This window comes from Nasonia vitripennis, chromosome 1 (assembly GCF_009193385.2).
Source record: "Nasonia vitripennis strain AsymCx chromosome 1, Nvit_psr_1.1, whole genome shotgun sequence".
Taxonomy (NCBI): Eukaryota; Metazoa; Arthropoda; class Insecta; order Hymenoptera; family Pteromalidae; genus Nasonia; species Nasonia vitripennis.
This window is the reverse complement of record NC_045757.1, coordinates 6,517,100-6,542,173: the sequence shown is the minus strand read 5'-3', so window position 1 is coordinate 6,542,173 and position 25,074 is coordinate 6,517,100. Positions and strand designations below refer to the sequence as shown.

Here is a 25,074-nt window from a genome sequence, read left to right as displayed (position 1 = left end):
TTTGATTTTTCATGAATCACATATGTACAGGTTCTATGAATTTCGTCACATTTTTAGTTAATATAGGCAGTGCTAAAATTTTGATCGTTTTACATTAGTAATCCTGAGACAGATTATGTTCACGTGTGCACGAATTTTAATAACTACTTATCAGTAAGCTATGAAAACATTTTTTTATTTTTCTATAGCGTGATAAGCACATGGTGCATATAAGAATGCATACAAATTCTATAGTAATTCAAGTACAGACAAACACAAGCTTTTCAGATAAATAGTAAGTTCTGACTTTTTAGAATCACTTGTAATCGGTTTTCATCCCTGAGTTTGATTCCCGATAAATATAGAAGCAGTGTTTGAAGAAATATAAAAATCCGTATAGTATTCTGAAGCATTTGTTCTGTACTTTGGATACAGTGTTACAAATCGACGCATCTCTTGTGTCTATCGAAACGCTATTATACGAAGGTTATAATAATCATAATACGTCAAAACATTGCGTTTGTACAAAAGCTTGAATCATCTGGTGTACGTACACTGAAAAGTTATATAATTTACTCGCAATAGATATCCGCGTGTTATGGTTCTAAAAATACCTATTCGAGATAAAAAAATATTGTTCGAGTTTTGAGTTTTTATTTTAGTGGCATTCATTCTTTAAAAGGGATGATAAAAGTTTTCCTTCGTTGCGCTTAACTTTCTCGATAATACATAGAAAGGCGAAATCATTGTTGATTTGAAAAAACAACATTCCGGCAGTACTCTTATTTCGCCCATAGTCCGAGCCTTAAATGTTTGTTAACTTACGCGGCGAAGCAATTTCGGGCGAGACTTCAATTTTATTCAAATTGACATTAAGCTAATAGCTTGAAAAATGCTTCGAAGGTATAAATCGCGTTAAATGCCGATATCATCTTAATATATTACTTTATTGCGTATTCGAAAGTCTGTTTCACATCTCTATACTAATATACAATCTTTAAAGCACCCTCCAGGGAGATGTAAAATCACTTTTATTATACGTACCAAAAATACATAAAAATCGATTCTTCAACGCGCTCTAACATTTTCATGCAGTTTCAGTAGGTTCGACATCGCGGTAACTTTACAACTCCTCGCTCACAACGGTTAAGGCTCATCGTAATCGCGCCGCAAACTTTACGTATCCATTGGGCAGATGGAAATCGTCAGACTGTTCGGAAGACTCTTAACTATATATGGTACAAAAAAATCAGTATTCTCTCTCTTTTGTCGAAGAGCCTCGAGGAGGAGTGCTTCATCGCAGCCTCGTCCGTCGGTCCTTGACGGCGAGGAGGTCGGGGCATGTGGCGGTAAGCACAGCAGGCGAGGTGGGCCGACCCATCAACCCTCGCTCACAGAGGACAGTGAGCTTCGCGTCGAACTGGCCGTGTGGTGAGTCAGATCGGGCAGATCCGGCGGCAGGCACAGTGGCATAGCGCTCGGGCCGTATACGGCTTCTTGCTCTTCCATCTGCATATTGAATTGTTCTTCTAGCCTCTGCAACAGTCGATTATCGAGATTAGCATTTGATTTTTCACATCATTTATTTATATTTTTTATTATGATTTCTTTAATGGATTTGACGCATTCTTTTCATCGATGATTGTGATTCGTTTCGAACGACAGTGCTCTAAAGAAATAACCTTAGTTCGATAGATAGATCTTTCGCACACGACAAAAATGGTGATCGAGTGATATTGGCTGTTGACTAACCTTTTGGGTGACTCTGCGACGAGAGTCGAACTCAATTCCAGTCTGACTAAATGTGTTCCGCCACTTTTCGCGTAATAGAGGGAATAAATTGTCTCAATTTGTTTTGGATCATTAATTTTTCACACAAAACACAGAAAATCGATTATAATGATCACCATCAGCCCTCTGAATCCCAACGAACGTGTTATGTATAACATATTTGATATTTTATTATGACTATTCCAGTACCCTGTTTTACACCTTAACACAAATAATGGATCTCTATGGAATATATGTATAAGTACATCTAAGCTCTATAGGTAGGAAACAATGACTGAGACGAATCACTTTTTATATATGCACAGGACAACACACACACTCGAACGATCAATCACTTGCAACGACGTGAGAATAGATCTTTGATGTACTCTGTGATCGACCCTTCGACAAAAAATAGAAAGAATGTGAGAAGCTACAACAGCGTACAATAAACAATGGAATGGAACAACGACACATGCCCGTTTATGTTTTATACATTTTTAGAAATGGAAAATTATCATTTGTACAGCGGGAAAGCAGAACAAACTGAACAAAATACAGAAGCTTGTACCTGGACGTATTAATATGCAACTTATAAGGCACAGGATAACATCGTGGATTTTTTTTTATTTTTACATCGGGCAAAAGCTTACCCTGTCGCCACATTATAGGAGCTATCGAGGTCCTTGCGAGCTAAGACCGTAGCACGTCTGCATGTAATGACACAAAGTAACAAAGTTAAATTATGTTGTTCTGCGATTTGTATGTTTATTGAATTTCTTTTTTTTTTTGTAATTTTTCATTATTGTTTTTGATTTTTGTACTGTGGTATCGATAACAAAATAAACTTGCTTTTATAACTTAGGCAGCGTTTTACGCGGTTAGATATATGATAATAATTGCTACACGAGCACGAAGTTCCATGAACTACAGCGAAACTCTGTGAATAAGAATGGAAAATCATTTATTACGTATACAAACAAAAAGTTTCGCCGCAATTCAAATTGGAATTTCATTGGAACGAAAAATAATGATCGGCAAGTTACACCTGCCGATGAGGCCAAGCACGATATTTTTTTATAGCACAACTTAATAATGACGCGAAGGAGCATTTTTTCTATCAACAAAAATATAAAGATTCTCGCGTTATACTAAACAAAAAAACATAGCTCTATTCGAGAAAGTTGACTCGAACCTAATGCGGTTATAACAGAATTGGCTATGAGCATCGAATCACACAATAGTGATTCTGTACAACGTATATTTAATTTAAATAATAATTACAAAATAATATAATAATTATGATAAATAACGCGATGAAAGCAACAAAAATGTAATTGGTTTCGAACACAGCTCGAAAGCGCTAATTCTTCAACATTGAACTTTAGGCTGAGCTGATCATGACAGATATACAAATATAAGCACACGAAAAATGATGGAAGCGAGGCGAGCTTTGTCACGAGTCAGAACGACAAACAAATGTACGTAACAAACAGAAGGATGACAAGGTTAACTGCGAGGTGGTGAAGGTAGGAGATCGGGTTTATTGTTATTAGGAGGAGAGTAACGACGGGGAAGAGTGCCACTGGCCAAGGAGCTTGTCTCCGAGCCTCCGAGCCTCAAAGATACTCTGGGAATGCTGAAGGGTGAAGGTGAACTTGGTGTGGAGCGGGTAGGCGCTGGCACCTGTTGCTGCAGGCGACGCCGGTTCAGGGTGTCGGAAGAGATGGAAGGAGATCTTTTAGAAGAAGAGGACGAACCGAAGGAAAAATCGTAGTGGCTGTAGCTAGTCAGATAGAAGCCGCTCAGCCGAGAGGGTAAGTAGCCGCGGTAGCGAGACTCCAGTGCCTCCATCTCGGACGCCATCTCCGCCTCTAAGTTCTGTAGAATTAGGCATTGAAGGTTTATAATCTTGAGAGCTTCATCAGATTGAGTTTTTGTCTTACCGATTTTGGTAAGCATTGCTTTTATGAAACTACTTGTAACGTAAAAAAGCGTCGATTCAAACCAATACAATACTATCTCTAAGTAAGCAAATAAAACGACTGATGCAAAATTAAACGCAAAACTAAACTGAAAGATAACATTTGTAAGAATATTGTCATGTGTAATTGTGTCAATACGTTAACTGTAGTAAATACACTTTCATCTGTATGATTGGGTTTATCGTGTGGAATTTCCAGACATACCTGTTTTCGGGGCTTGAGTAACGTTTTCCACTCGCGTAACTCCTTCGTGTAGGTCTCTTCCTGCTCTTTGAGTTTTATTGACTCATGTTCCATGAGCATCTTGCGCTTCTCGTTCTGAAGCTGCTCAAGTTCTTTGATCGTGGCGTCGCTCGAGGCGCGCATCTCCTCAAGCTGACGCGCGTGTTTGAGCTCGAAGCGTTGCTGCTCTGCGCGATACCTCTTTTTCTCGTTCTCCTGGAACTTCTTAAGTTTATCGCGCTCAGCGTCCGGATCCGAAACCAGAGTTGAGATCCTCATCGACTCCCTATAGAATAAACGTGAGGTTTACTTGAATAATTTAGTCTCGCAACCAAGAACCAACTGTCAATCTTACCTGAACATCATTTCGCGTGCCTTCATTTCGTTACGAATTCGTTTGGGTAGATTCCTGCGCTCTATGGTTTGTCGCTTGACGAGTTCCTCTTCCTTGCGCTGATTCATACGCTTCATCTGCTCGAGTTCTTTTTCATGCCTGATTAGCATCTGGTGACGTTGTAGGAAGAAAATGTCCTTCAATTGCCGTTTAAGTAATTGCTGACGCTCGTGAATCTGTCGCTCTTCTAACTCCCAAATTGCAGCCTCACGAGCACGCAGCAGTTGTTGCTTCTGTTGCAGAAACTGCCGCTCCATCAAGGCAATCTTTTCACGATGGCTATCCGACAACCGTCGTAACGACGTTTCATGGCTCTCATTCAGTTTCTCCAAGAAGAGTTTTTCTCGTTCCTCGTGCTCTTGCTCCAGCTTCTCCTTGCGTACTTTAAACGCACTCTTGCGCTTTTCCTAAAAATAATTTATAATTGTATTTAAAGTCATCTAATTTTTTTAGAACAGAGAAGTTAAGGAAGTCAAACTAACCTTCGGCATCAGGTCAACCTCCTGCTTGAGCAGCCTGAGGTCTTGCTTGAGTCCCTCTCTGAATTGCTTGAGTTCTCGCTCTTGTTCAGCCCTGATTTTTTTAGAGGCAAGCCTGAGATCAGCTTCTTGCTGCGCTTCGGCTCGATCAAGCTGCTGACGTTGCTGCCTCACGAGCGCATCAAGGTCAGCCTCAGCGGTGCGCTCGAGCATCTGACGTTCTTGCTCGTTACGCTTCTCCAGCTGTTCTTTATTCAACTGAGCTTTCTGCGATAAATCCTGGAACTGCTTTTGTTCCATTTTCTGCAACATCTTCAGCTCGCGCAGCTCTTGTTTTCGGAATATCTGGTCGTCATAGAATTTGCCGTTCTCGTCGTCGCCGTATATCACCTGCGCATAATAAGTATATTTAATATAATATTCTTCTAATTTAGACTACGAGATATAAGTTTTATAACTCACCTTGGATGTAGTCGTGGTAACGACAACTCCGTCAATCTCAAACTTCCTCGTGCGCTTTCGAGTCTTTTTCTTGAGGTTCATCATCTGTATCCTCTCGATGTCTTCCTTAGTTCTCCTAGGCATCTCCCTCGTGTACTCGGGCTTTCTGCGAAGCACTACTTCTTCGTCGATTTCAGAAGATTGTCTCGATTCAGTCCTGTGATTTTCATTACCATTTGCGTTGTTTGTGTTTGCGACAGCGTTGTTGTTACCGACATGATTATTTTCTTTATTGGAGCCACGGCTATCCTGGCTGATGGTCGTAGAGATAGACTCCGCATCTGAGCGATCAATGCTCTTGCTCGGCGTATGCGACCGAGTTGAGCCTGAACTCGAGCCTTCGTAGCTGTCAGGCGAAATACGTTTGTCACGAGATGGTTGTTGTTGTTGACGCGAGGAAGACGTAGATGATTTTCCACTACCAGGCGAATCTTTCGGTTTGGTGGTTGCTTTAAGTGACGTAGAAGATTGGTCCAGAGACTGTCGCACTTGTCCATTCACGAGTTTACGTGTTCTGTCATCTTCGACAGCAAGAGCTGACGAGTCCTTTACCTGCTCGCGCTCATCGCCAACAGTGACGACAGATACGTGACTAGTGTCCTGCAAGTGCTGTTGCTCTTCTTCATCAAGGATTGGACTAACTATTACAACCTCAGATTCATCCAGTCGTTTACCGATCTTCTTGTTAGAGTCACCGATAACAATGGGTTGTTCTTGTGGTGTGTATTCCAGGCTATCTAGACTCGTGAAGCCATCATCTTCCGTCGTGCTTTCATTAATCTAGAAAAAAAAAAATGTTATTAATAGTTCTATTCAGTTTTTTTTGTTCACTAAAGCAAACTCATTGCGCACAAACCTGCGTCTTGTTAGTCTCGTTGGCAACGATAACGACTTCAGAGGAAGCTCTTCTTGGTGGGGGCGGACTCGAGGTTGCATCGATGAGGACTGGTGGGTGGGTTGTTACTACCGTCACCTGGCTTACGTTGCTCGCTAAACTATTGGAAAGATCTGGGCTATCAGATGTTATGCGCACCCGAGTCGAAGTATTAGCTCGATGATCTAGGTCTTGTTGTTGCGGTGTTCCTAAATTAATCAAGATAAATATAATTGTAGATTTCTAAAGCGATTTCTGATAAACTAACATCCAATAAAAAACTTACCCGTTATAACTACAATATTGTCTCCACTACCACTCCTGGCGACGTCATTCTTCAGTGGCGTCGACGTAATAACAGAAACGTTGACTGCAGCTCCCGTAGTGGTCTTCGGCCTGTCAACGGTATCTTCCGGCTTGGTGTTCACCGCGACAACTCTATTCTCCGCAGAATCGTCCGAGAAATTCTCGAGCGAATCATTGCGTGAGGATGAACCGCCCTCGCTTCTACACTTATCAAACGCTTCTTCCTCGGCACTCCTTCGCCTGGCTGCAGCCGCAGCCTTTATATCTCCAGTCGATACACTCGACTTGAGCGGACTGGGACTAACAGGATGCGGAGAGACGGACGGATCATGCGAGGATTGCTTCCTCACTGCGTTCTGCTGCGGTTGTGGTTGCTGATGTTTTACATCGTTCTCACGGGATAGCTGCCTCTCCAGAACCGCGTTTAGTTTCTCCTCCACGGACTTGCGTTTCTGCTCGAGACTGAGACGGTTACTCTGTGCTTGGACTTGCGCCAAACTCGGTTGCTGCTGCTGGTTTTCGGTCTTGACAGTCTGATCAAGGGACGACTTCCTTTCGGGTTTGAGCTTTTCATCCTGCTTTTTCCACTCGTCAATGTTGTCTACAGGTTTGACAGGCGCGGACTTTCTCTTTTCCTCGACGCTCATCTGCCTGGTGGCAGCGGGTTTTCCTGGTGTGCTACCAGAACTTGGCTTGTTCTCAACAGACTTGGACCTTGACTGGTCCTGGGACTGAGGTTTCTCGGGCGTCGTCGGGGGCTTCTTCGACTCGGAACTGCGACGCTGCTTGCTCTCGCCGTTGACTGCCTTCTCCTCGCTTTTGGATCTCTGCTGTTGATCCGACGTGTCCATGGCACTTGGTTTGACGACAGTGGCGTCTTCTGGTTTGTTGGCCGTCGGAGGTGGAGGTGCCGGGCCTTTTTCGCGAGAGAGTCGGCGCTCGTTCGACTCGAGTGCTGCCGCTGCTGCTAAACTGGGTGCGACCGGGGGCTTCGGAGCCTGAGAAGAAAAACGCGTATCTCAAAAACATACCAATTTACGTACATATATTTGATTTTGCAATTTTTGCGATTAATCAAACTTACAGGTTTCTTCTCCACCGACACGGGTATATTCTCCTTGGACTCCGCCTTTCGTAATTTTTTGCTGCGCTCCTCCTTCTCGCCTTCTCTGTTAATTTCTCGCTTATTGCTCTCCTCTCTCTTCGCTGCCGTCGCTGGCACTGCGACGTTCGTTTCTTTCTCTGCAACTGCAAGTGGAATATCGTTCATGTCAGTGATTTATCGAATTTTATATTGTGATATAAGGCAATGCATTTTGTTGAAGAGATAAAGGACTGAGCTCGGTACCTTTGACGTCATTATCGCTGCGGACAGATGCAGAGTCATCTCCGATTTGATCCAATTCCAGGGGAAGCTGTGACGTGCGTTGCTCCTGCAAAAAATCCAAATTAATATAACGTCGAGGATATTCACAAGGAACTAATATATGTATACTCAAACAACTGAAATAGAAACGTAATCAAATTAAACGTGGTTCGAAATCATAATGTACTGAAGCAATAAGGGTCTAGACACAATATTAAAAAGGAAAACATTATTCAGTAGACATTTCTTTTAATATTAAGGTAATTTAAAACTAGTATAAATAAACGATAACAGGCAAAACTCGCACATCTTTTGAACAAAGAGAAGTTTACAACTATGAACTAAGTCGAAACGTTTTTAAAAACGTATATAAACGCTATTACTATAAGGAAATACTTAACACCATGTATACCATAAATAGTCAGTATAGTCGATATAACTGGGCACTATAAACTTATATTTAGTATACCATAACCAGTCAAGCAATAAACAAGCACGATAAGACAGCCAGTAAAAAGATACACAAGACTATTCGTAAGTACACATAAATAAAAAAAAGATAACGATTTTTTTAACGTCCATCGAAGCTGGATTACTAACCTGGCAAACGCACGGGTGATGGGGCTGGCGAGGCCCGGGTGAGCCGCATGCACAGCCAAATTTTTCAGTTACAACACGTACATTCATCGCTTGTTAGTTTGTTATATTTTTTTCGCTCATAGTTTAACCATAATATCGAGTCAGTATAGTAAATATTGTTATGATCGGGTCACAACAATATATAGAACTATAAATTAACGATGAAAGGTTTTAGGAAAGGACTAAAAAAGATAGACGAGCACATACAGGGTAGGCGTACACACAGATATAAATACTAAAAGGAGTTTGTAAAGGAACTAATCTACATGTGGATGTAAAAGTTAAAATTGATTGGATGGAAGGATCACTGGTAAGGTTTTCTAGTGTGATTAATAACTAGCCAAAAATAATTAATTAATGGGTTTTAAAGGTAAAAGATTACAACGCTACTGTTCAGAACAAAGCGACTTTTTATTGTGATCGTTTTCTTTTCCTTAGACCGTTGCCTATTTTATATCGTTTTCGTCTGTTTTACTTTTACAAAGGCAAAGGGGTGTGTATAAGAACAGCCGAGAAAACGCTCTTACCTACAGTTTCGTATCTCTCCCATTTGTTTGTGATCATGCAACTGTAATTTTTGTTTAAAACTCTTTGGTCTCACGTGTGAGGTGTATGTTTTTATATCTATCGACTAAAATTATTTCTCTGATCATACGAAAGCACCTTAGAATTTAAATTTGTTTGTTCTCTTTGAATGTTAACGGGCTAAGTCGCTGCCTTTGTCTTTATTTTTCTTTACGTGGAATCAAAATCTTGGTACGTTTATTCGATACCAAGCGCTCCTTGAACTCTACGCTATTTACGTTTTTTTTTTATTTGGTTAAAAGTGCTTCAATAAGGCTTCGTTATTTTGTAATAATTTTGACTTTTGGTAAAACTTTTAAAACGCGAATCGTCAACTTTTGGTTGATTATACTTGACTAACGACTTTGGCCTACGAAAACCATACAAATTTTAAATTTACATTCCGTTTAAAATTTTTTGAGGACTATTAATGTGTAATTCGAAACAATTTGCTATTTGTATGATAATCGAGGCAGCTTTAAATCAGTTAAAATTTTACATTTGTTACTCATTTTATAAAACATGACAAAGTTTTTCATCAATTTCCCGTAGATAGTCTCAAGTCTTTGATTTTGATTTTAGTACTCTGAATCACATTGGTAAACTTAGCATACAGAGCATTATACGTTGAGTGTAGCCTTGTTTTATTATTAGTCTAAGAATATTAAAAATACTGGATGCATTTCCTGTGTTTGTGTTTCATTGACAGACGAAGAGAAGTTGAATGTTTACTCTATCGAAAAATTCATGTGAAAATATCAATCGTCAAATATACAAACGAACTTGAAAGACCTTCGAACTTTAAAAAAAGTCCATATACCCGCTCTTGGAGCTTGGAGAACAATGTATATTTTTTGTTGGTTGAGTATTGAGTATCGATAAAAAAAAGCACAAAATAAATACAATTACAAAAGAGTAAACGCTGCGTGCTTAGTCTACAATAAGTCTATTTGTCAAAATACTGGCTCACGATTATTACAAAATATTTATCGACAAGAATATATAAATATATACTCAGATATACACTTAATGTCTATTAACTATCGTTGTAATGAATATAAATCAGTCATATGTATTTCCTAACTAGTAAGGCAGGAATCGTTAGGAACGATCGCACTGAAACTCGGAAAGTAGACGTCGTCTCGCGCTGCATAGCTTTGATAACCCAAAAGTATTCAGGTTACCTTGGATACAGCGCAATTTCAACGTCGGATCCAAATTTCAGAGCGACCGACGCTAATTTGAGACTGTCGTTCGTTTTAAAACTGGCAGATAAATATATATATTTACGATACGTACGCATAAAAAATTCAAGAGAAAAAAAATGAAAAATAAATCAATGAACAAACGCAATGAAAAAACAGACAACAGCGATCATATATATTAAGTGTCGTTCGTCACACAATGTACTTTGCAGGCAAAGCAGGAGGACATTACTGACTGACTCTTTGTGAATAGAGCTATCGAGTCACTGGGTAGCAGCTTACCGATCCGCTGATACTGTTCTCTGTGCTTTTTCGCCTTTTTGGCCTTCTAACGTGTAAGCGTGTAAAAACAAGGCACATAGACGGAATAGATTAATTTTTATGAATGTATTAACAATTTGATTGGTTATATATAAGTATGAATGAATGTTTCTGGGTCATGTGAGAGCTCATTTTTACCGACTCATTCACTGAAGTGGATATCGAATTATTACGACGTATCGTTGCCAGTTATCGTTTCCAATGCATCGATCGAGTGTCGCAAATAGAAACTGTTTAGTTTCAATAATTCTTAGACTTATTTTGTTAGTTTATCACAGCGCACTAATAATTTAACAAGCCAAGACTAGTATCGTTTTATAATAGAAAAAGTAAGAAATAGTCAATTCAATCTAAAAGTTTTACTAATTTAAAAGTTCACAAGTAAATGCTACGAAACACAGGAGACTCTGCTTCTCGCATCAAAATAATACTATTTATCACTCAAAGTTAGTAAAAATCTCACTCAATGCCCGGCAAACTGACTCATGCAGATGTTAATTTTTCAACAACTTATGTTGTCATGATTGTTCTATATTTACAGCAATATGATTGACCAGATGTGAATTTATAACTGGTACGCACAATTATTCAAATACTCGTGAGAAAATTCACATCCGTTCAGCGACCAACACCAAAGCGACAGTAAAGAGAGACAAAAAGGATGTCGATCCGTACCTCAGCTTCATCGTCGACGAGCTCTTCCTCGACCACATCGGCTTTGTACTCGAGCAGCAGATCCCTTATGGGTTTAGAGTCGAGATTCCGGCTGATAAACGGGTGCTTGAGTAGCTCGTCGGCGGTAGGTCGTGCCTGTGGGTCCTTGATCAGAGCCTTGGCGATGAAGTCGTTGAAATCCTTGCTCCAGCGACTCGGCTGTTCGAGTTTCGGCGGGTCGCTCTTTTGAATTTTGAGCAGCACCCGCATCGGCGACATCTCGTGATTCGGCGGCTCCATCTGCGCGAACTCGATCAGGGTGATTCCCAGCGACCAGATGTCCACCTGAGTCATACAAATGTTCGCATTAAACGTCGATTCGCGCAGTGAGCAGCAGTGTCGGTAACGCAATTCACCTTGAAGTCATAAGGATTATCCCTAAACGTCTCGCACAGAACGACCTCTGGAGCCATCCAGTAGGGAGTACCGATGAACGTGTCGTGCTTTTGCAGTGTATACTTGTTTTTCGCAGATACACCAAAGTCCGCTGAAAGCAAAAGCAAGCAGTGCCGATAAAAACGGTCAGTCCGGCCGCTAAAACAGATTAGCGAGCATTACATACCTATCTTAACGCCACCGGCCATGGTCAGAAGAACGTTGCCAGCCTTCAAGTCCCTGTGTATGACTTTGGACTTGTGAAGGAAGGCAAGGCCCTTGGTCATGTGCTGACAGACGTAGGCTATCTGTGGCTCCGTCAGCGCCTTCTCCAGCTCGACCATTATCGAATCCACGGCGCCGCCGTCGCAGTACTCGATCAGCATCTGCATGCGCGAGGGGAAAAAGAGGAGAAGAGCGTGTGAGATAAACGATCTCGTTGAAATTTTAATGAAGGTTTGAAGCACGAGATGCGCATCGCTCACCCATAATTTGCCCTCGATGAAGTACGCCTCGTGAAGCTCGACTACGTTGGGATGCTTGAAGTCGGAAAGTATATCGATCTCGATCATAAAGTCGCTGAGGTCGTCCTCGCCCTCGAGCGCGCACATTTTCGCAGCAGCCAGCTGATGCGTTGTTTTGTGCTGAGCCTGTTTGCGAGAGAGAAAATAGTTAAAGATTGAAAATGCTGTACCATGCACGTACGAATTTAAACTTTACGGAGAAAGAGAAGCTCGTGTATAGAGAGCTTCTCTTATCTTTTTAGTTAGAATCGTTGTAAGCAAGTTACAAACTACTTTTGAATTCACGAGGAGAAAAGACTTTTTACATCTCTCGCTATTCGGAATCGAGGGAAAACTTTTTACATCCAAGTTGGCGGCAGAAGTATAATAAGCGCTTGTAAGTTCTCGCCGTAATCGTATACTGCACGCAACGAGCTTTCCATTTGCATACGAGCTACGCCAACTATTCCGCGATAGTCAACTATGATATTAAAATTCAGAGAAAAATTCTTCCCATTCCCTAAGGGTCACGACAATTTGCATGCATTTAGGTAGACACGATCGATTCAAAGCTAACGCTTTCTCGAAAACAGGGCACAGCCGGTTAATTTCAATTTCCGCTACTTTAGCGTTGCTCCAATAACCCTTTCATATACAAATCTGCTCGAGCAGAACTCTGTTTGCCAGTAATTTTCGCAGTACAAAGGGGAAAATTAGCGCCGTCGATCATTCGATCATTCAAGCGTCGGCAGTGGTCGTACAATCACGGCTTTAAGGCGATTCCCCAGCGTGACCCCTTTTATAGATCACTTCACACGCGCCGAGAAGTGCAGCAGCGCGAGTGAATCCACTCACGCGGCGGTGGGCAGTCGAGCTGCAGCAGCAGCAGCAGCAACACACGGGGAAGGAATCGCCGGCGCGGAAGCGCGTAATCCTGTTGTGTCATTGCACGCGCGCGTACGCGCGGGGCCATATTAAATTATGAAGCCCCTGCGCTGCTGATTCAATAACGTTACGTTGAACCACGTTGCTGGCGAGAGCGAGACAAGAGAACCTGTCGATGAGTTGCAGCTCTCGATTTCGAGAAGCTAATAATGGATGCGGTTGTCGTGTTTTTTCTGCTCTGTTTTTCCCTCTCGCGTATAGGAAAATGAAAAGAAACGGTCGTTTAATACTCGGCTGTTTTTTTCCGGGGCGCTTTGTAACGATCAGTTTTTTTACTGTACGCCGATAGCGGATTCGGAGTGTGGCTCACCTTGTAGACCTTTCCGAAGGCACCGTCGCCGAGTTCCCCGATCATATCCCAGAACTCCTCGGGATTGACGTCCATCTTGATGTTGTTGTAGAGCTTCTTCTTCTTGGCGTCGTTGCCACCGAAGTGGAACGCCTTCTTCAGATTCGACAGGAACGACATTTTTCTTTCCTATTCTCTACTACACGTCCTAATCCTCTTCAACGAGGACAACAACAACAACAACAACAACGGAAGCAGTAAGAACCTGCCGTCTAAACCTAACTAAAAAAATGCCAGCTGCTCCAGGGTAATCAGCTGGGGGCGCGGGAGACTGAACGTAAAATACGAGTGCGTGAATGCGAGTCTGTCAAGGTGAGCACGACGTTGCCATCGTCGAGCTGACGTCTTTCAGATCCCCAATTCTGCGGGCCAGCCGGGGATCCTGCCTGACCTCTCCCGCATCTTGACCGACCGGTCGTCACTCGATTCTCGCGCTCAGAGAGGCTGCTGGCTCATCCTCGTGGGTGCACCTGTTGTCGGGATGATGGCCTTCGGTCCTAATCCCATGTCTGTACTGCTGTCCAGGAATCTGAAATCAGATGAATAATAAGGGGTTACTATAAGATCGTTTTCTCGGTCGATAAAACAGAGCTTGGGTAAACAATAGGGGGTCGCTAGAAAAGGAGATCTCGCGTATACTTTTCAATCAAACTCTTTCTCTCTCTCTCTCTCTCTCTCTCTCTCTCTGTTCTCATCGGATTCCACGTCAATTCCATTGAAACAGTCAACAAGAACCGCGAACCCCTAGGGATTATATCGAGTATCGACGCGCCTCGGATTACACGCGCGCGTATTGACACTGCTAATGGAATCTTTAAAAACACAGCCATCTGTACAATACTCTCCCTCGACATCGAGCACACAAAAAAAGCCCATCCAGACGCAATATAATAGTGTCTCCAGCATCGCGACGACACCTGTGAGCACAGCAATTGTCGCTTCCCGACAATGTCGGTACAGGAAAAAATACACGGCATCCGACTCGAAAATACAACTGTCTGCGCGCGAAAAGCACCTGTCAGCCTCCCCTGTTGCAAAAAAAGAAGAAAGAATAAAAGAAGAAGCAGACGCGAGAGAGGAGAGATTGACAGCGAAAAAGAAGAAGGGGGCAACGACACAAACGATCGGAAAAGCTGACGGCAGACGACGCGAGCGCTCAGACAAAAGGAATCAAGAGTCGTCGTTGCGGCGCGAGGGCTGGTGAGTATACGAGAGGGCATGTATGTCTGATCTCGGAGAGACAACGAGGAGACGCGAATAAATATGAGCAGAGCATTTTTACAATTGACGATGACGCTTTCTCTGTGCTTATCTCTGATACTGATGCTGCAGACTGAATCAGTCGGGTGAAAATACCCATTGGGTGATTGTGATTCATTGTAATTTTTAGCAAAAAGATTGTATTCGCGTTGAATTCAATTTGAAAACCGAAGACAAGCTTCTCTCGTGTGTATAGCTATCTATGTACACTCCTGAGGCACATTACACAATCGAGTATCGCTAATAACCGACAACTCCTTCGAGCTACAATTAGACAAACGCGAAAAAAGAGCCAAGTACACACAGTAGGAGAGTAAACATCAGCAGCGACGAAGATTGACTCGTCATCGTCGTCGTGTATACACACCCGAAAAAGTGAGAAGACACACCATCGTCACCCATGTGTACTAAAACAAAAAGAGATAAGACAGCTGATCGGGTCATGCATATTGATGGCAGATAACGAGCAATTGTTTACCTAATTAGAGCGACGAGGCAGCAGTATAATGCGCTTACATATATGAATATTTATTAGATCTCATCCTCGAGGATTATACACAGTAAATGGAAACGTTTAGAAAACGCTAAAATTCAACGATAAAATATAGGAAAAAACTCTTCAAGAAAAAAAATCAGCTACGAGCGGATACTTTCCAAATTAACACTGCAGTTTCATAACCCCGAGCGAGAGAGAGAGAGAGAGAGAGGGGGGGGGAGAAGAGACGATCCCGTAATCCTCCTCGACACGCATACCTAAGCATAGCGCTCTGGAGGATCCTCGCTTATCAAAAGCCTTGGAGGCAAAGAAGAAGACCGCGTCTGTGTGTCCGTTCGTCTGTCCGTCAGTGCAAGTTGCGGTGTATAGAAAGGGGGACATCGCGTAGGTTATACACAGGAGAGGCTGTTGCTGCAGCCGCTGTTGCCGAGAGTAGTAACGTAGAAATTCCAGCGGATGGAGAAAACTGGGACGTGGTCTCTCTCTCTCTCTCTCTCTCTCTCTCTCTCTCTCTCTCTAGCTCTATGTGCTAGAGAGAAAGAGAGGCGATGACATTCCGATATCCATAGCGGCGATTTTCCGCTTAACCCTTTCGTCGTCGCTGTTCAGAAGTTTCTCTTTTTTTCGACTGTGTATTTTTTCTTTCATTTCGAAGCCTGCTCAAGGTCGGCGTTCCGAAAGCCATTGAGCGTGACGAGTCAGTCGTGAAGCGAACTCGACCTTTACTCTTTGGGTTTTTCTCTCTTTCGACTATACACGCGCACTTTTGGAAGAAACGCATATAGCATGTATAATACAAAGCGCTGTTAAAGTCCATTTAAAACGCACTATATACAGCGATTGACTATCTCCGCGGAAACGCGTCTATCGAGAAGGGAACGCGCGTGTACAGTCCGGCAGACTCGGCTGTGTGAATCACCGCCGTTTTGAATCATCTGTGTGCAATATAGCATGCGCTACATACACACAGACGTCTATATACCTGCAAGTTTTGCTTTACGTACGATTTCTCACTGTAGTTCAAAATCCATTACCACTACTATACGCCCAGCCTCTGTCATAAAATTCCATCTAGCCATTCGTCACCACTAAAAACCTTTCCTCTTTCTCTCTCTCTCTCTCGTTCTTGCTATATACACTGTTGTAAGTATACACATATACTCCATAATGTATGCGTCAAACCTAGTGGACTGTGTAAACAAAAGCACGACTATGTAGGGCAGAAACACTTAACGCTCGTTTGCTCGCGCTCGTGTGTGTGTGTGCGTGTGTGTCGAGTATAAACTCACACCGATGCAATTTTGCATATTGTGCAACTGCGCCGCAAGCTCTATTTCGAGATGATCGAGAGCTTTTCCCGAAATAAGGCTTAATTATATATGCATACGCGCGAGAGCGTGTGAAAAGTCCCGAGGCGTTGCTGCAGTATCGAGAGGTTCTCTACTCATTCTCGTGAGTCACGCGAGAGAGAATTTTTCGTGGATTTTTTTTTTTTCATTTTCTCGTCGACTTGCCAGATCGATCGTTGTTTATTTCGGAAATATAGGCCTGCGATGCGTTATCGTGATACGAGCAAATTAAAACATTTTTTTTTCATGAATGGAAGATTACGAGAGGCCTCAGGAATGAAAAAATGAATTGCACGCGTATTAGTAGTCCCAGTCGAATCAGCGGAGAGTTGGAATTATGATGTCATTGTTCGTCACTCTATAAAATAAGAACGAACCTCAGCGCAAGTCACAGAGATCAGGCGATACATGCAAATTGTACTATATATCTCAATCGTGTACTAGTTCAGCGTTTTTTTTCTCCTTCTATTATGTACCTCGTGTGATCGTCAAATCGCAAATGCATAGAATTTCAAATCGCAATGAGTGGAAAAGTCGATCGATGCAGGCGTGTAGTATATTAATAAACAGAGGTCGCGACCCATATTTTTTCCTCCATGTGCGCGACTTTTCATATTTATCACTATACACACACATATGTATATACACCTCGTCGTGTGTATATAATATTCCAGCTCGAAAATCACGACGTCGTCGCGTTTTCGCGACGCTGCACGCGACTTCGACGCGGTATATATAGACATCACGAAACCATGATCCTTCACATTTTGTTCCTTCTATTCGCCATATTATTGACAAACTATTGCGTTACGAGGACTTTTTAAAATAGAAATCCAGGATATAGCGGTAGACACGCTATAGTAGAGGAGGAGAAAAAGGAGCCTCAGCTCTCGGTATAGTTTTATAGCGGATATCGTCGAGAGGATATAAAAATCGTTTTTCTGAGAACTGTATATTTAAAACGCGAGGGCACACGATATTTCAGAATCTCCTTTCTGCTGTGTCGTTTAATAATTGACACGTTTTACATCAGGTCTAAATGAGAGAAGGAGAGAGAGAGAGAGAGAGAGAGATTGATAAGGCGGCAGTGACTTATCGCGCATAAAAGAGCTAATAGCCGATAACTATATATACAGCTGGCAGTTGCTGCGAGGAGAGATATAATTTTAGAATTGGAAGAGAAAAAAAAACGAAATAATTGTATATAGAGATAAGACGGTCTTTCTCAATGTCACAGTTGCGGCGGCAGGTTACTCTTCCTCGTTTCGAGTTACAGGAGAAGTGAATTATTTAATTATTTGTATAATACTGATGCCCACGCAGGTGCAGTATCAATGGAGTTTCGGCCTCTGCCGTAATGCAAGTATTATCTCTCCGATGCGTACATGCGTGTGACTAGTGGATGTTCGGCAAAGTGTCGGCGATGTGTATATAGCTCTTTATCTATGATACACAATAAAAATAATAGTCTCGCGAAGAAGTATAAGATAAGAGGCTTGATTGCGCGCTCATGAACGTGTATATGCAACTCTCTGATATGTATCTATCGAAAGTGATCGCTGCGGTGTAAAATTTTAAAGCTATATGGTTCGATGCAGGCCTGTCGAAAATCGTTGATGAATCCAATGGAATATTATTTGGTTCATAGCTTAGCGCCATACGGACAGATTCCAATGCGGGAATTAGAAAAACACATCCGCGCCACTTGTCGTGTCGCTAACCAGAAAGTGTTGGGTACAGTCCAAAACTGTTTAGATCTCTTCTACTCGGACTTGACTTTGCATACGTAAAAAAGATTTATTTTAAAATAAAATCAAAGCTATAAAACCATCTATCCAGCTACAAATCTGCCATTAAGCTAATAAAATAGAAGCCAGACCAAATCATCACACACACGCGCACACACACACACACACGCTCAGTCTGATCGAAAGGCGTGTTCCGGCAGTTCGCAAATGAGGAGAAAAAGAAAAAGAATCGTCGCCAGGCATTACACAACAATCGTCCGCTTATCGCTCTCTGGAACCGCCCGGAATTCTACTAAGTACCACCACCACCACCACACGACACTCTCGGCTCCTGCTCCGATGGAGAGCTCACTGCTAAAAATATACCTGTACAGCACTAGAGAGAGAGAGCGAAGAATGCCGCGGCGGCGGTGAAAATTTATGCGCGAACCGTACCTACGCACAGGTGCGAGAGAACCTACATGGAAGAAAGAGAGAGAGAGAGAGAGCTTTTTTTGTCGTAGAGAAGAGAGCTGTATATGTATACACCCAGGAGAAAGCTTCGCCTCGTTGTTGTGGTGGATCAGGTGCGGATCTCTCGGCGTCTAGGCTTTTAAGGAAGAATTTTTTTCAAAGCCGTGCGCTGGGTAAAACACGCGTTATTAATTAATCTGCGAGAAGCGATAAGGAGGAGAGACGACGGCGAAAGAAAATATACACAATCGACGTGTCAGGTCGGCGCGAAAAAAATTCTGATAAAGCGATACAATCCGACACTCGACGGACACACGCATATACACGCTGAAAGCGAATTCGCGAAGAAGATATAATACGCGTGCGTAATACACCTGCGATGCGGTGTGTGTCGTTTCACAATATAAAACACACGACGCACACATAATCCGCGCCGTTCTCTGAGGTAATCGAAAATTTTGTAAGAGGCGTCTCGAGAGAAACGGCGATAATAAAAAAAAAAACACGTAGACGCGGCAGGTGCTAGGATCTTGATTAAATAGTCGGCTTATCGATCAGCGCGTGAAAATCCGTTGAGCAGCGAGACGATACGCGAGAGAGAGAAGAAAAGTCTGTGGATCTATCCTCGAGAGAGCCGTCGCTTTCTCTAATATATATTTTCGCCAGCTTCGAGTGAGTTGTACGTATGCACACGTGAGAAAGCATTGCATTCAATTCGCAAAGATTTTCCGAAGGATGATTCACAGGATATGATCACTGGAGCTTTTGAAAAATTCGAAACGAGTTGAAAGAAACACCGCGATTACTTACGAGCGAACCTGAAAAAAATGCGATTTTCAGAAACTAACTGCTCCGTTACGTAATAGCTGTGAATAAAATTAAAAAGTTCGCCGAATTATAAAAAAAAAATGTTATTGTTTTCCTTTTTTTCTCTCCATTTGTTGAGAGAGAAAGAGACTTTCCAGTAGTGCACAGATTGGAAAAAGCGCGCGGAACGAAAATGTGGCGTAACTTGGCAGGTAAAATCCGCGCGCACGCCAATACACACACACACACACACACACACACACACAACTGCAGTAGTAGAGAAAGAGAGAAAAGTTCAACGTCAAGGTCGACTCCTCGCGATCGGCGTTACGCAAAATGCAGGCGTACTTATACAGGTATATATATAGAGAAAATATATATTTATACGATTTTACAGTTATCCGATCGCCGGTATACGCGTATTACGTTGTAAACATTCCTCATTCGCGTGTAACGTTATTTCTCTCTCTAGCATCGCATATAGGTAAGATCTCGTTGGCTTTTTCGAAATTCTCTTTTTTCTTGATTGATACAAGATGAGATATATCGGAGAAGGATGATCTTTCTAATTAAAGAGAAAAAAGGAGGTATTATATTATGCACACACACACACACACACACACACACACACACACATAGGAACGGATATCCTTCCATAGTTGCAGAAACAAAGCAACGCGCTAAGTTGGTCGCACGAGGCCGCATTATTACGCGCCAAATCGACGATCCTTTTTCGACCCCCATCAATTAACTTGGCCGCAAACAGTGTTAACGAAGCAGTATACACTATGCTCTATAGATATATACTCTGCTATTTGAGGTTACGTGAATCACGCCAAGAGAGAGAAAGAGACGCGGAATTCAGAAAAATCGCTCGCGCAGATAAACGCGCGCATTATAGCCGTCGTAATGAGCTCGATTTAACTTCCAGTATAGTATTATTTATTTCCCTTCTTCTACATAACCAGGTTGGAAGATATTCAGAGCATTTCAGAGTTTATGGCTAGTTTGTGTGCAGCAAAAAATAACAGACGTTTACTCATATCCAGGCGAGTTATTGTTTACGTGCGCGCGATGATATTTAGCGTCATCGCTCCGAAGAATCCCATGATTAATGCGGCGTACACACGAATTCTCCGAGATAAAAATAATTGCCGCGAGAGTATAAGTATACAAGTAACGATTAATAATACCGCACAAAACCCTCCACCCTCTTCTCTCTCTCTCTCTCTCTCTACGACTACTTACATCCCGTCACATCTCGCTCGAGTATACGCACGTACATAAGTACAAGCGAAGCGAAAACAAGAGAGAGAGAGACGAGAGCGTCCAGCAGCAGCGCAGAGCACAGCGACGAAAGGACGTTGCGCACGGATTTTCCGTTAGTTTTCTTTGGGCAATACCGCTAGGCGGCATCGATCGCGCGCGGCGCTCGGCTACTGCAACGGCGGCGGCGAAACCGAACGCAAATTCCTGCGAAGGCAGCATGCAGTGCGTCGCCGATGAATTTCGCCTCTGAGAGATTTGCATGTGTATGTAGCAAGTGGATTATGCCGTGGGTAATATCGAATCGCTTCTGTGTGTAGAGTCGACGGGCAGGAGTGACGGAATCTCGAGAGATTAAGCAAACAAGCCGAGAATTACTCCTTATTTCCTGGATGCAGAACGTTTTGCGTAAATTTGAATATCACGAGTCTCTCTCGACTTTCACTGATTCGGTAGAGACGGGCCATCGATAATTTTAAATGCTGTCTCTCTCTCTCTCGATTTAACGTTTCTGGCCGGTGAAAGCTTGTTAAATATAAAATGCTCGCGCTGAATTGACACACGCACCGACGATATTTTTGGAAAAACATTGGACTCCACCCATGTTTTTGCATTGCGCATGATGCTGTCCGAGAGCTGCATTCATCAGGCACTCACGTGCATGCGCCAAAACTGCATACAATGTGCCAGTTAGGAAAAGGCCTTGTTCGACAAATCACTCGATCTCTTTGAAAGAAACTCTCTGTGGCAACATCGACGATCATTAATTCCCCTACTGTAATTCAGTGTATGCACAAGCCGCATAGAATGCTGCAGAGAGAAACCTGTACTCAATGTTGCGAATTGCATCCCAAGAGGTGTGATGGATGCTTTTCATGATTAATAATTAATGCCAGAAGATGGCAATCTTAATTGCAAAAACTTGTCAACTGTTGTATAGCATAATGATTGTGAAACAGCAGGCATCAGGATAATATGCCAAGCAATTAGTTACTTAATTTTCCAACCGTTATGCTTATCAGATAATTGTAAATGGCAAATTTTCAGTACATAAAATGCTTTCTCCTTTTTATAAGAGAGAAATATATTTTAGAACCTCTGTGTGCACGCATAAACTTCAGCTGGCTCTCTCTCTCTCTCTCTCTCTTTTTAATAGCCATTGAAAAACCTTCCACCAGAGATGAAAGCTACTCTTGGCTAGATCAACAGAACCAGAGATTCTCAAGCGTATCAAATCAAACAAACCACACAGCCCATACACTCAATGAATTCTCCATTCAGCCTCATCATCCAAACAACAACAACAACAGCAGCAGTAGCACTGCCGAAAAGATATAGAAAATTCCCACAGCGCATCTCGTTTCCGCCAAAGGCATCAGCGCAAACGGCCAATAATAATCAACAGAAGAAGAAGAGACGCATCGCTCAGACACAGGCATAAGTGTGTATGGCCGATGCACAAGCAACTCTCTCCTTTCGCGCCGCTGCTGCGGCCCCCCGCAACAACATCCTACAACAAATCGACAGGTGCAGCAGGAGGCCGCCCTGTGGGAGAGCATCGCAGCAGCTACGCGTAGAGTCGCCATCACGGAACGGCACGCACTGGCCCCTCGCACGCTCGAGTCCGTTCTCGTACACTTGGCTTGTCCGAGTCTACGATGCGATCGGATGTCTGCGTAATTGGGATTTTTCGGGTCCGACGGTTACAGCCCTGTATCGGGGAAATAGCAAAGCTCGGGGAACGCGTGTCCGGAAAATATTAACCATGCGGAGCAGCGTAGTCGGGGCTCTCGCCGATGGATATGGTCATTGCTGCTGCTACTGCTACTCTCTCGGTGAAAGGGCCTCCCAAGAGAGATAGAGTGAGAGCGCTGTGGGTCGATAGAGATGCTGTGGAATCGACGAGGAGACTCACCTGCTGCGTCCTGTCGCAGACCGCACTCGCCTCCCGAACTCCTGGACACGGGGAGCTGCAGAGATCCCAGCAACAGCGCACGCGAGGCGACAATCCTCCGCGTAATTTTCGCACACTCCCGCGAGCTAGAGAGCGAGAGAGAACTCTCGGCTCCGTACGTTGCAATAATCTCTCTTCCCTCGGTGCACTGCACACAGACACATATACTCTACATACACTCTCTCCTGCAGATAGCTCGGGATATATATGTACACACACGCGGAAAGGATAGAGAGCTGATAGCACTAGCTGCGTTTTTTGAGGTTAGGTGGCTGTCGTCTCGCGCTGAGGCGGAGACGAAAAGTGCGCGGCGCGTCTCCTAGAGCTACTACACAGCGGGAGGGGCTACTGCAGCTCGCAGCCGCAGATCGCAAAGCAGCAGTCGTGCGGACCAGCAGCGACGTGGGACGAGGACGGCGACGTAGTCGCGCGGCGCTCGGCGGCCATTTTCGACTGCCGCGGATATACGCACGCACGCGCAGCGCCCTCCTCGCTCTTCTCCCACTCTCTCCACTCGGCGAGTGATGCTTGATGTTTGCTCTCTCTCTCTCTCTCTCTCTCGCGCGCGCGCGCGCGGGGTCTCGGCGTGTTCTGCGCTTTCCGATTCTGGCCGATGGCTCCAGGCGGCAGCTCGCAGGTTTCTTCCGTCGTCTCTGTTGGAGAAAGGGGAGATTCTTTGGATTTATTTTTCTTTGATTTCTGGCAAGGGGATGTGCGCGAGTTTTCATTATTTAATGCTGTATGCTGGATCGTCGCGGTCCCTTAATAGGGGTCCAACGGAAACCTGCTTTACCGGCGTCGGTAACGTCCAGACGCGAAACCTTCGACTTTGAGCCAATCCAATTCTACCCGTTTTTCATCGGAATATTATATGACGCTCGCGGCATTGCTCATCTATATATCCTCTTTGCAAATCAGCATCAGAGTTGCGGAGGTTAGGTTACCTCACTTGCAGTCGCGTTGCATTTACAGCACGCTGCAGCCTCTCCCTCTCCGCGATAGCTCTTGAATGGGAACGCAGACTCTCCTCTCTCTCTCTATCCATAGATTTTACGCTAGAGGCAATATACCCCGATGCGTTGCAGCAGGATTTCTCGTTCTCTGTTCCTCATATGCATGCATATATGCGCGTGAACGACGACTGTGGGCGGGGTATATGCACGCGACCGTTCGGAAAATCACATTCGTCTGTCGCGCCGCTCTGATGTGTGTGAATGAACGACGTTATGTGAGACTCTGTTTGGCTGCTCCATATGGTTCTCTTCCGTCTCTCTATCTCCCGTCTCCGGTTTTCTCCTCGCAGGGGGGTGTAGCCGAACTTGTCGGAATGATTTTTTTTCGAAATCGTCCGCTTCCGTTACACTAGTAGGCTATTACGTTCTTTCCTCGATACCTATGTAAAACTTACTTGGCTCTCGTCAGCGTCGTAAATAAGAAAAAGTGTAAAAATCGCTACGTGCCAAACGGCCGCCTTTTCGCTCCCGCATCGTAAACGTCGACGAGGCACACACAACAAAGCGGTCCCTTAGAAAAAAAATCTCAAAATTACCGCGTTTCCGAGAAACCGCTTGCGCGCGCGCTTTTCAGCCTCTTTGATTCCGCGTCTCCTTTTAGGCCTGCAGCTCCTCTCGTATATATACTTATACTTGCTCTACACGCTTCGGCGATTTCTTTCGAGCGCAACGCCGGCTTACAAGTTCACACTGGCCGCTCGGTACGTATTATGTTATAACATCGGGAGCTGTATTATAGTATATCTCTCGCAGGTATGTCTCTACGCATAGCCGCGTATAGTTACCGTGGGGGCTGCGTTAAATGAAAAAGAAAGACTATACTGTACGCTACAGCGGATCACAGTTTGTGATTTTCCGTTTCGGAGCTCGCCGAGCGTTACGCGCGCCAGTTATGTGTATTATGGTCTTTACAGTCTTGAGTATTATTATACTTATACCCACGACGTTCTCGTTGATTTAATAATTTTTCTCTTACCATTAGGAAGAGTCGCTTTTGGTCCTATTATGATATTCAATTCGAGCACGAGGTCTTTCTTCCGAGCTTAATAGGGTCCATTGTCGTTAATTGACGAGATGCGTGGAATTAAAGGCTTATTCGTTAATTATTCAAAAGTCGCGCGTAAATTTCAATAGCATTGAAAAGCTCTTTGTTTTCATTCCCATTAGGAGGTCGCATATTCGAAAGAGCGAAAAATGGCATAACACACGACGTCGCGACGGCTGAGGCGGAGAGAAA

At 43.5% G+C, this 25,074-nt stretch overlaps 1 protein-coding gene across 10 annotated transcripts; it reads right to left on the bottom strand.

Annotated features, from left to right (window-relative positions):
• Positions 1-907: 907 nt before the first annotated feature.
• On the bottom strand, positions 908-23,281 carry LOC100119808 (serine/threonine-protein kinase 10). 10 transcript variants are annotated; one of them, XR_004344516.1, is made up of 18 exons: positions 22,786-23,281; positions 13,453-14,020; positions 12,180-12,344; positions 11,882-12,080; positions 11,676-11,806; positions 11,281-11,604; positions 10,567-10,612; positions 8,477-8,532; positions 7,859-7,943; positions 7,595-7,758; positions 6,491-7,508; positions 6,187-6,413; positions 5,292-6,110; positions 4,833-5,219; positions 4,312-4,757; positions 3,939-4,242; positions 1,732-3,630; positions 994-1,515 (listed from the first exon to the last, which is right to left on the bottom strand). XR_004344516.1 is itself a non-coding variant. In XM_016990403.2 (18 exons), exons 2-17 carry the CDS (start codon positions 13,609-13,611, stop codon positions 2,424-2,426), a joined length of 4,566 nt encoding a protein of 1,521 aa, XP_016845892.1. In that variant the 5' UTR covers positions 13,612-14,020; positions 22,786-23,280; the 3' UTR covers positions 1,403-1,515; positions 2,403-2,423. The 10 variants fall into 10 exon arrangements, 9 of the variants coding, with proteins under 9 accessions (XP_016845891.1, XP_016845890.1, XP_008213674.1 ...); XM_016990403.2 differs by having other exon boundaries at positions 1,403-1,515; positions 2,403-2,459; positions 22,786-23,280; XM_016990402.3 differs by having other exon boundaries at positions 908-2,459; positions 22,786-23,280.
• Positions 23,282-25,074: the final 1,793 nt, after the last annotated feature.

What these genes read in the sequence shown, in the direction of transcription:
- LOC100119808 (XM_031922339.2), bottom strand. Translation starts at nt 13,611, where the DNA reads ATGTCGTTCCTGTCGAATCTGAAGAAGGCGTTCCACTTCGGTGGCAAC. An exon ending in ATCACCCGTGCGTTTGCCAG is followed by an intron (nt 7,944 to 8,476) that starts GTTAGTAATCCA and finishes GATTTTTTGCAG; the next exon opens with GAGCAACGCACGTCACAGCT. An exon ending in TTACCACGACTACATCCAAG is followed by an intron (nt 5,220 to 5,291) that starts GTGAGTTATAAA and finishes TATTATGCGCAG; the next exon opens with GTGATATACGGCGACGACGA.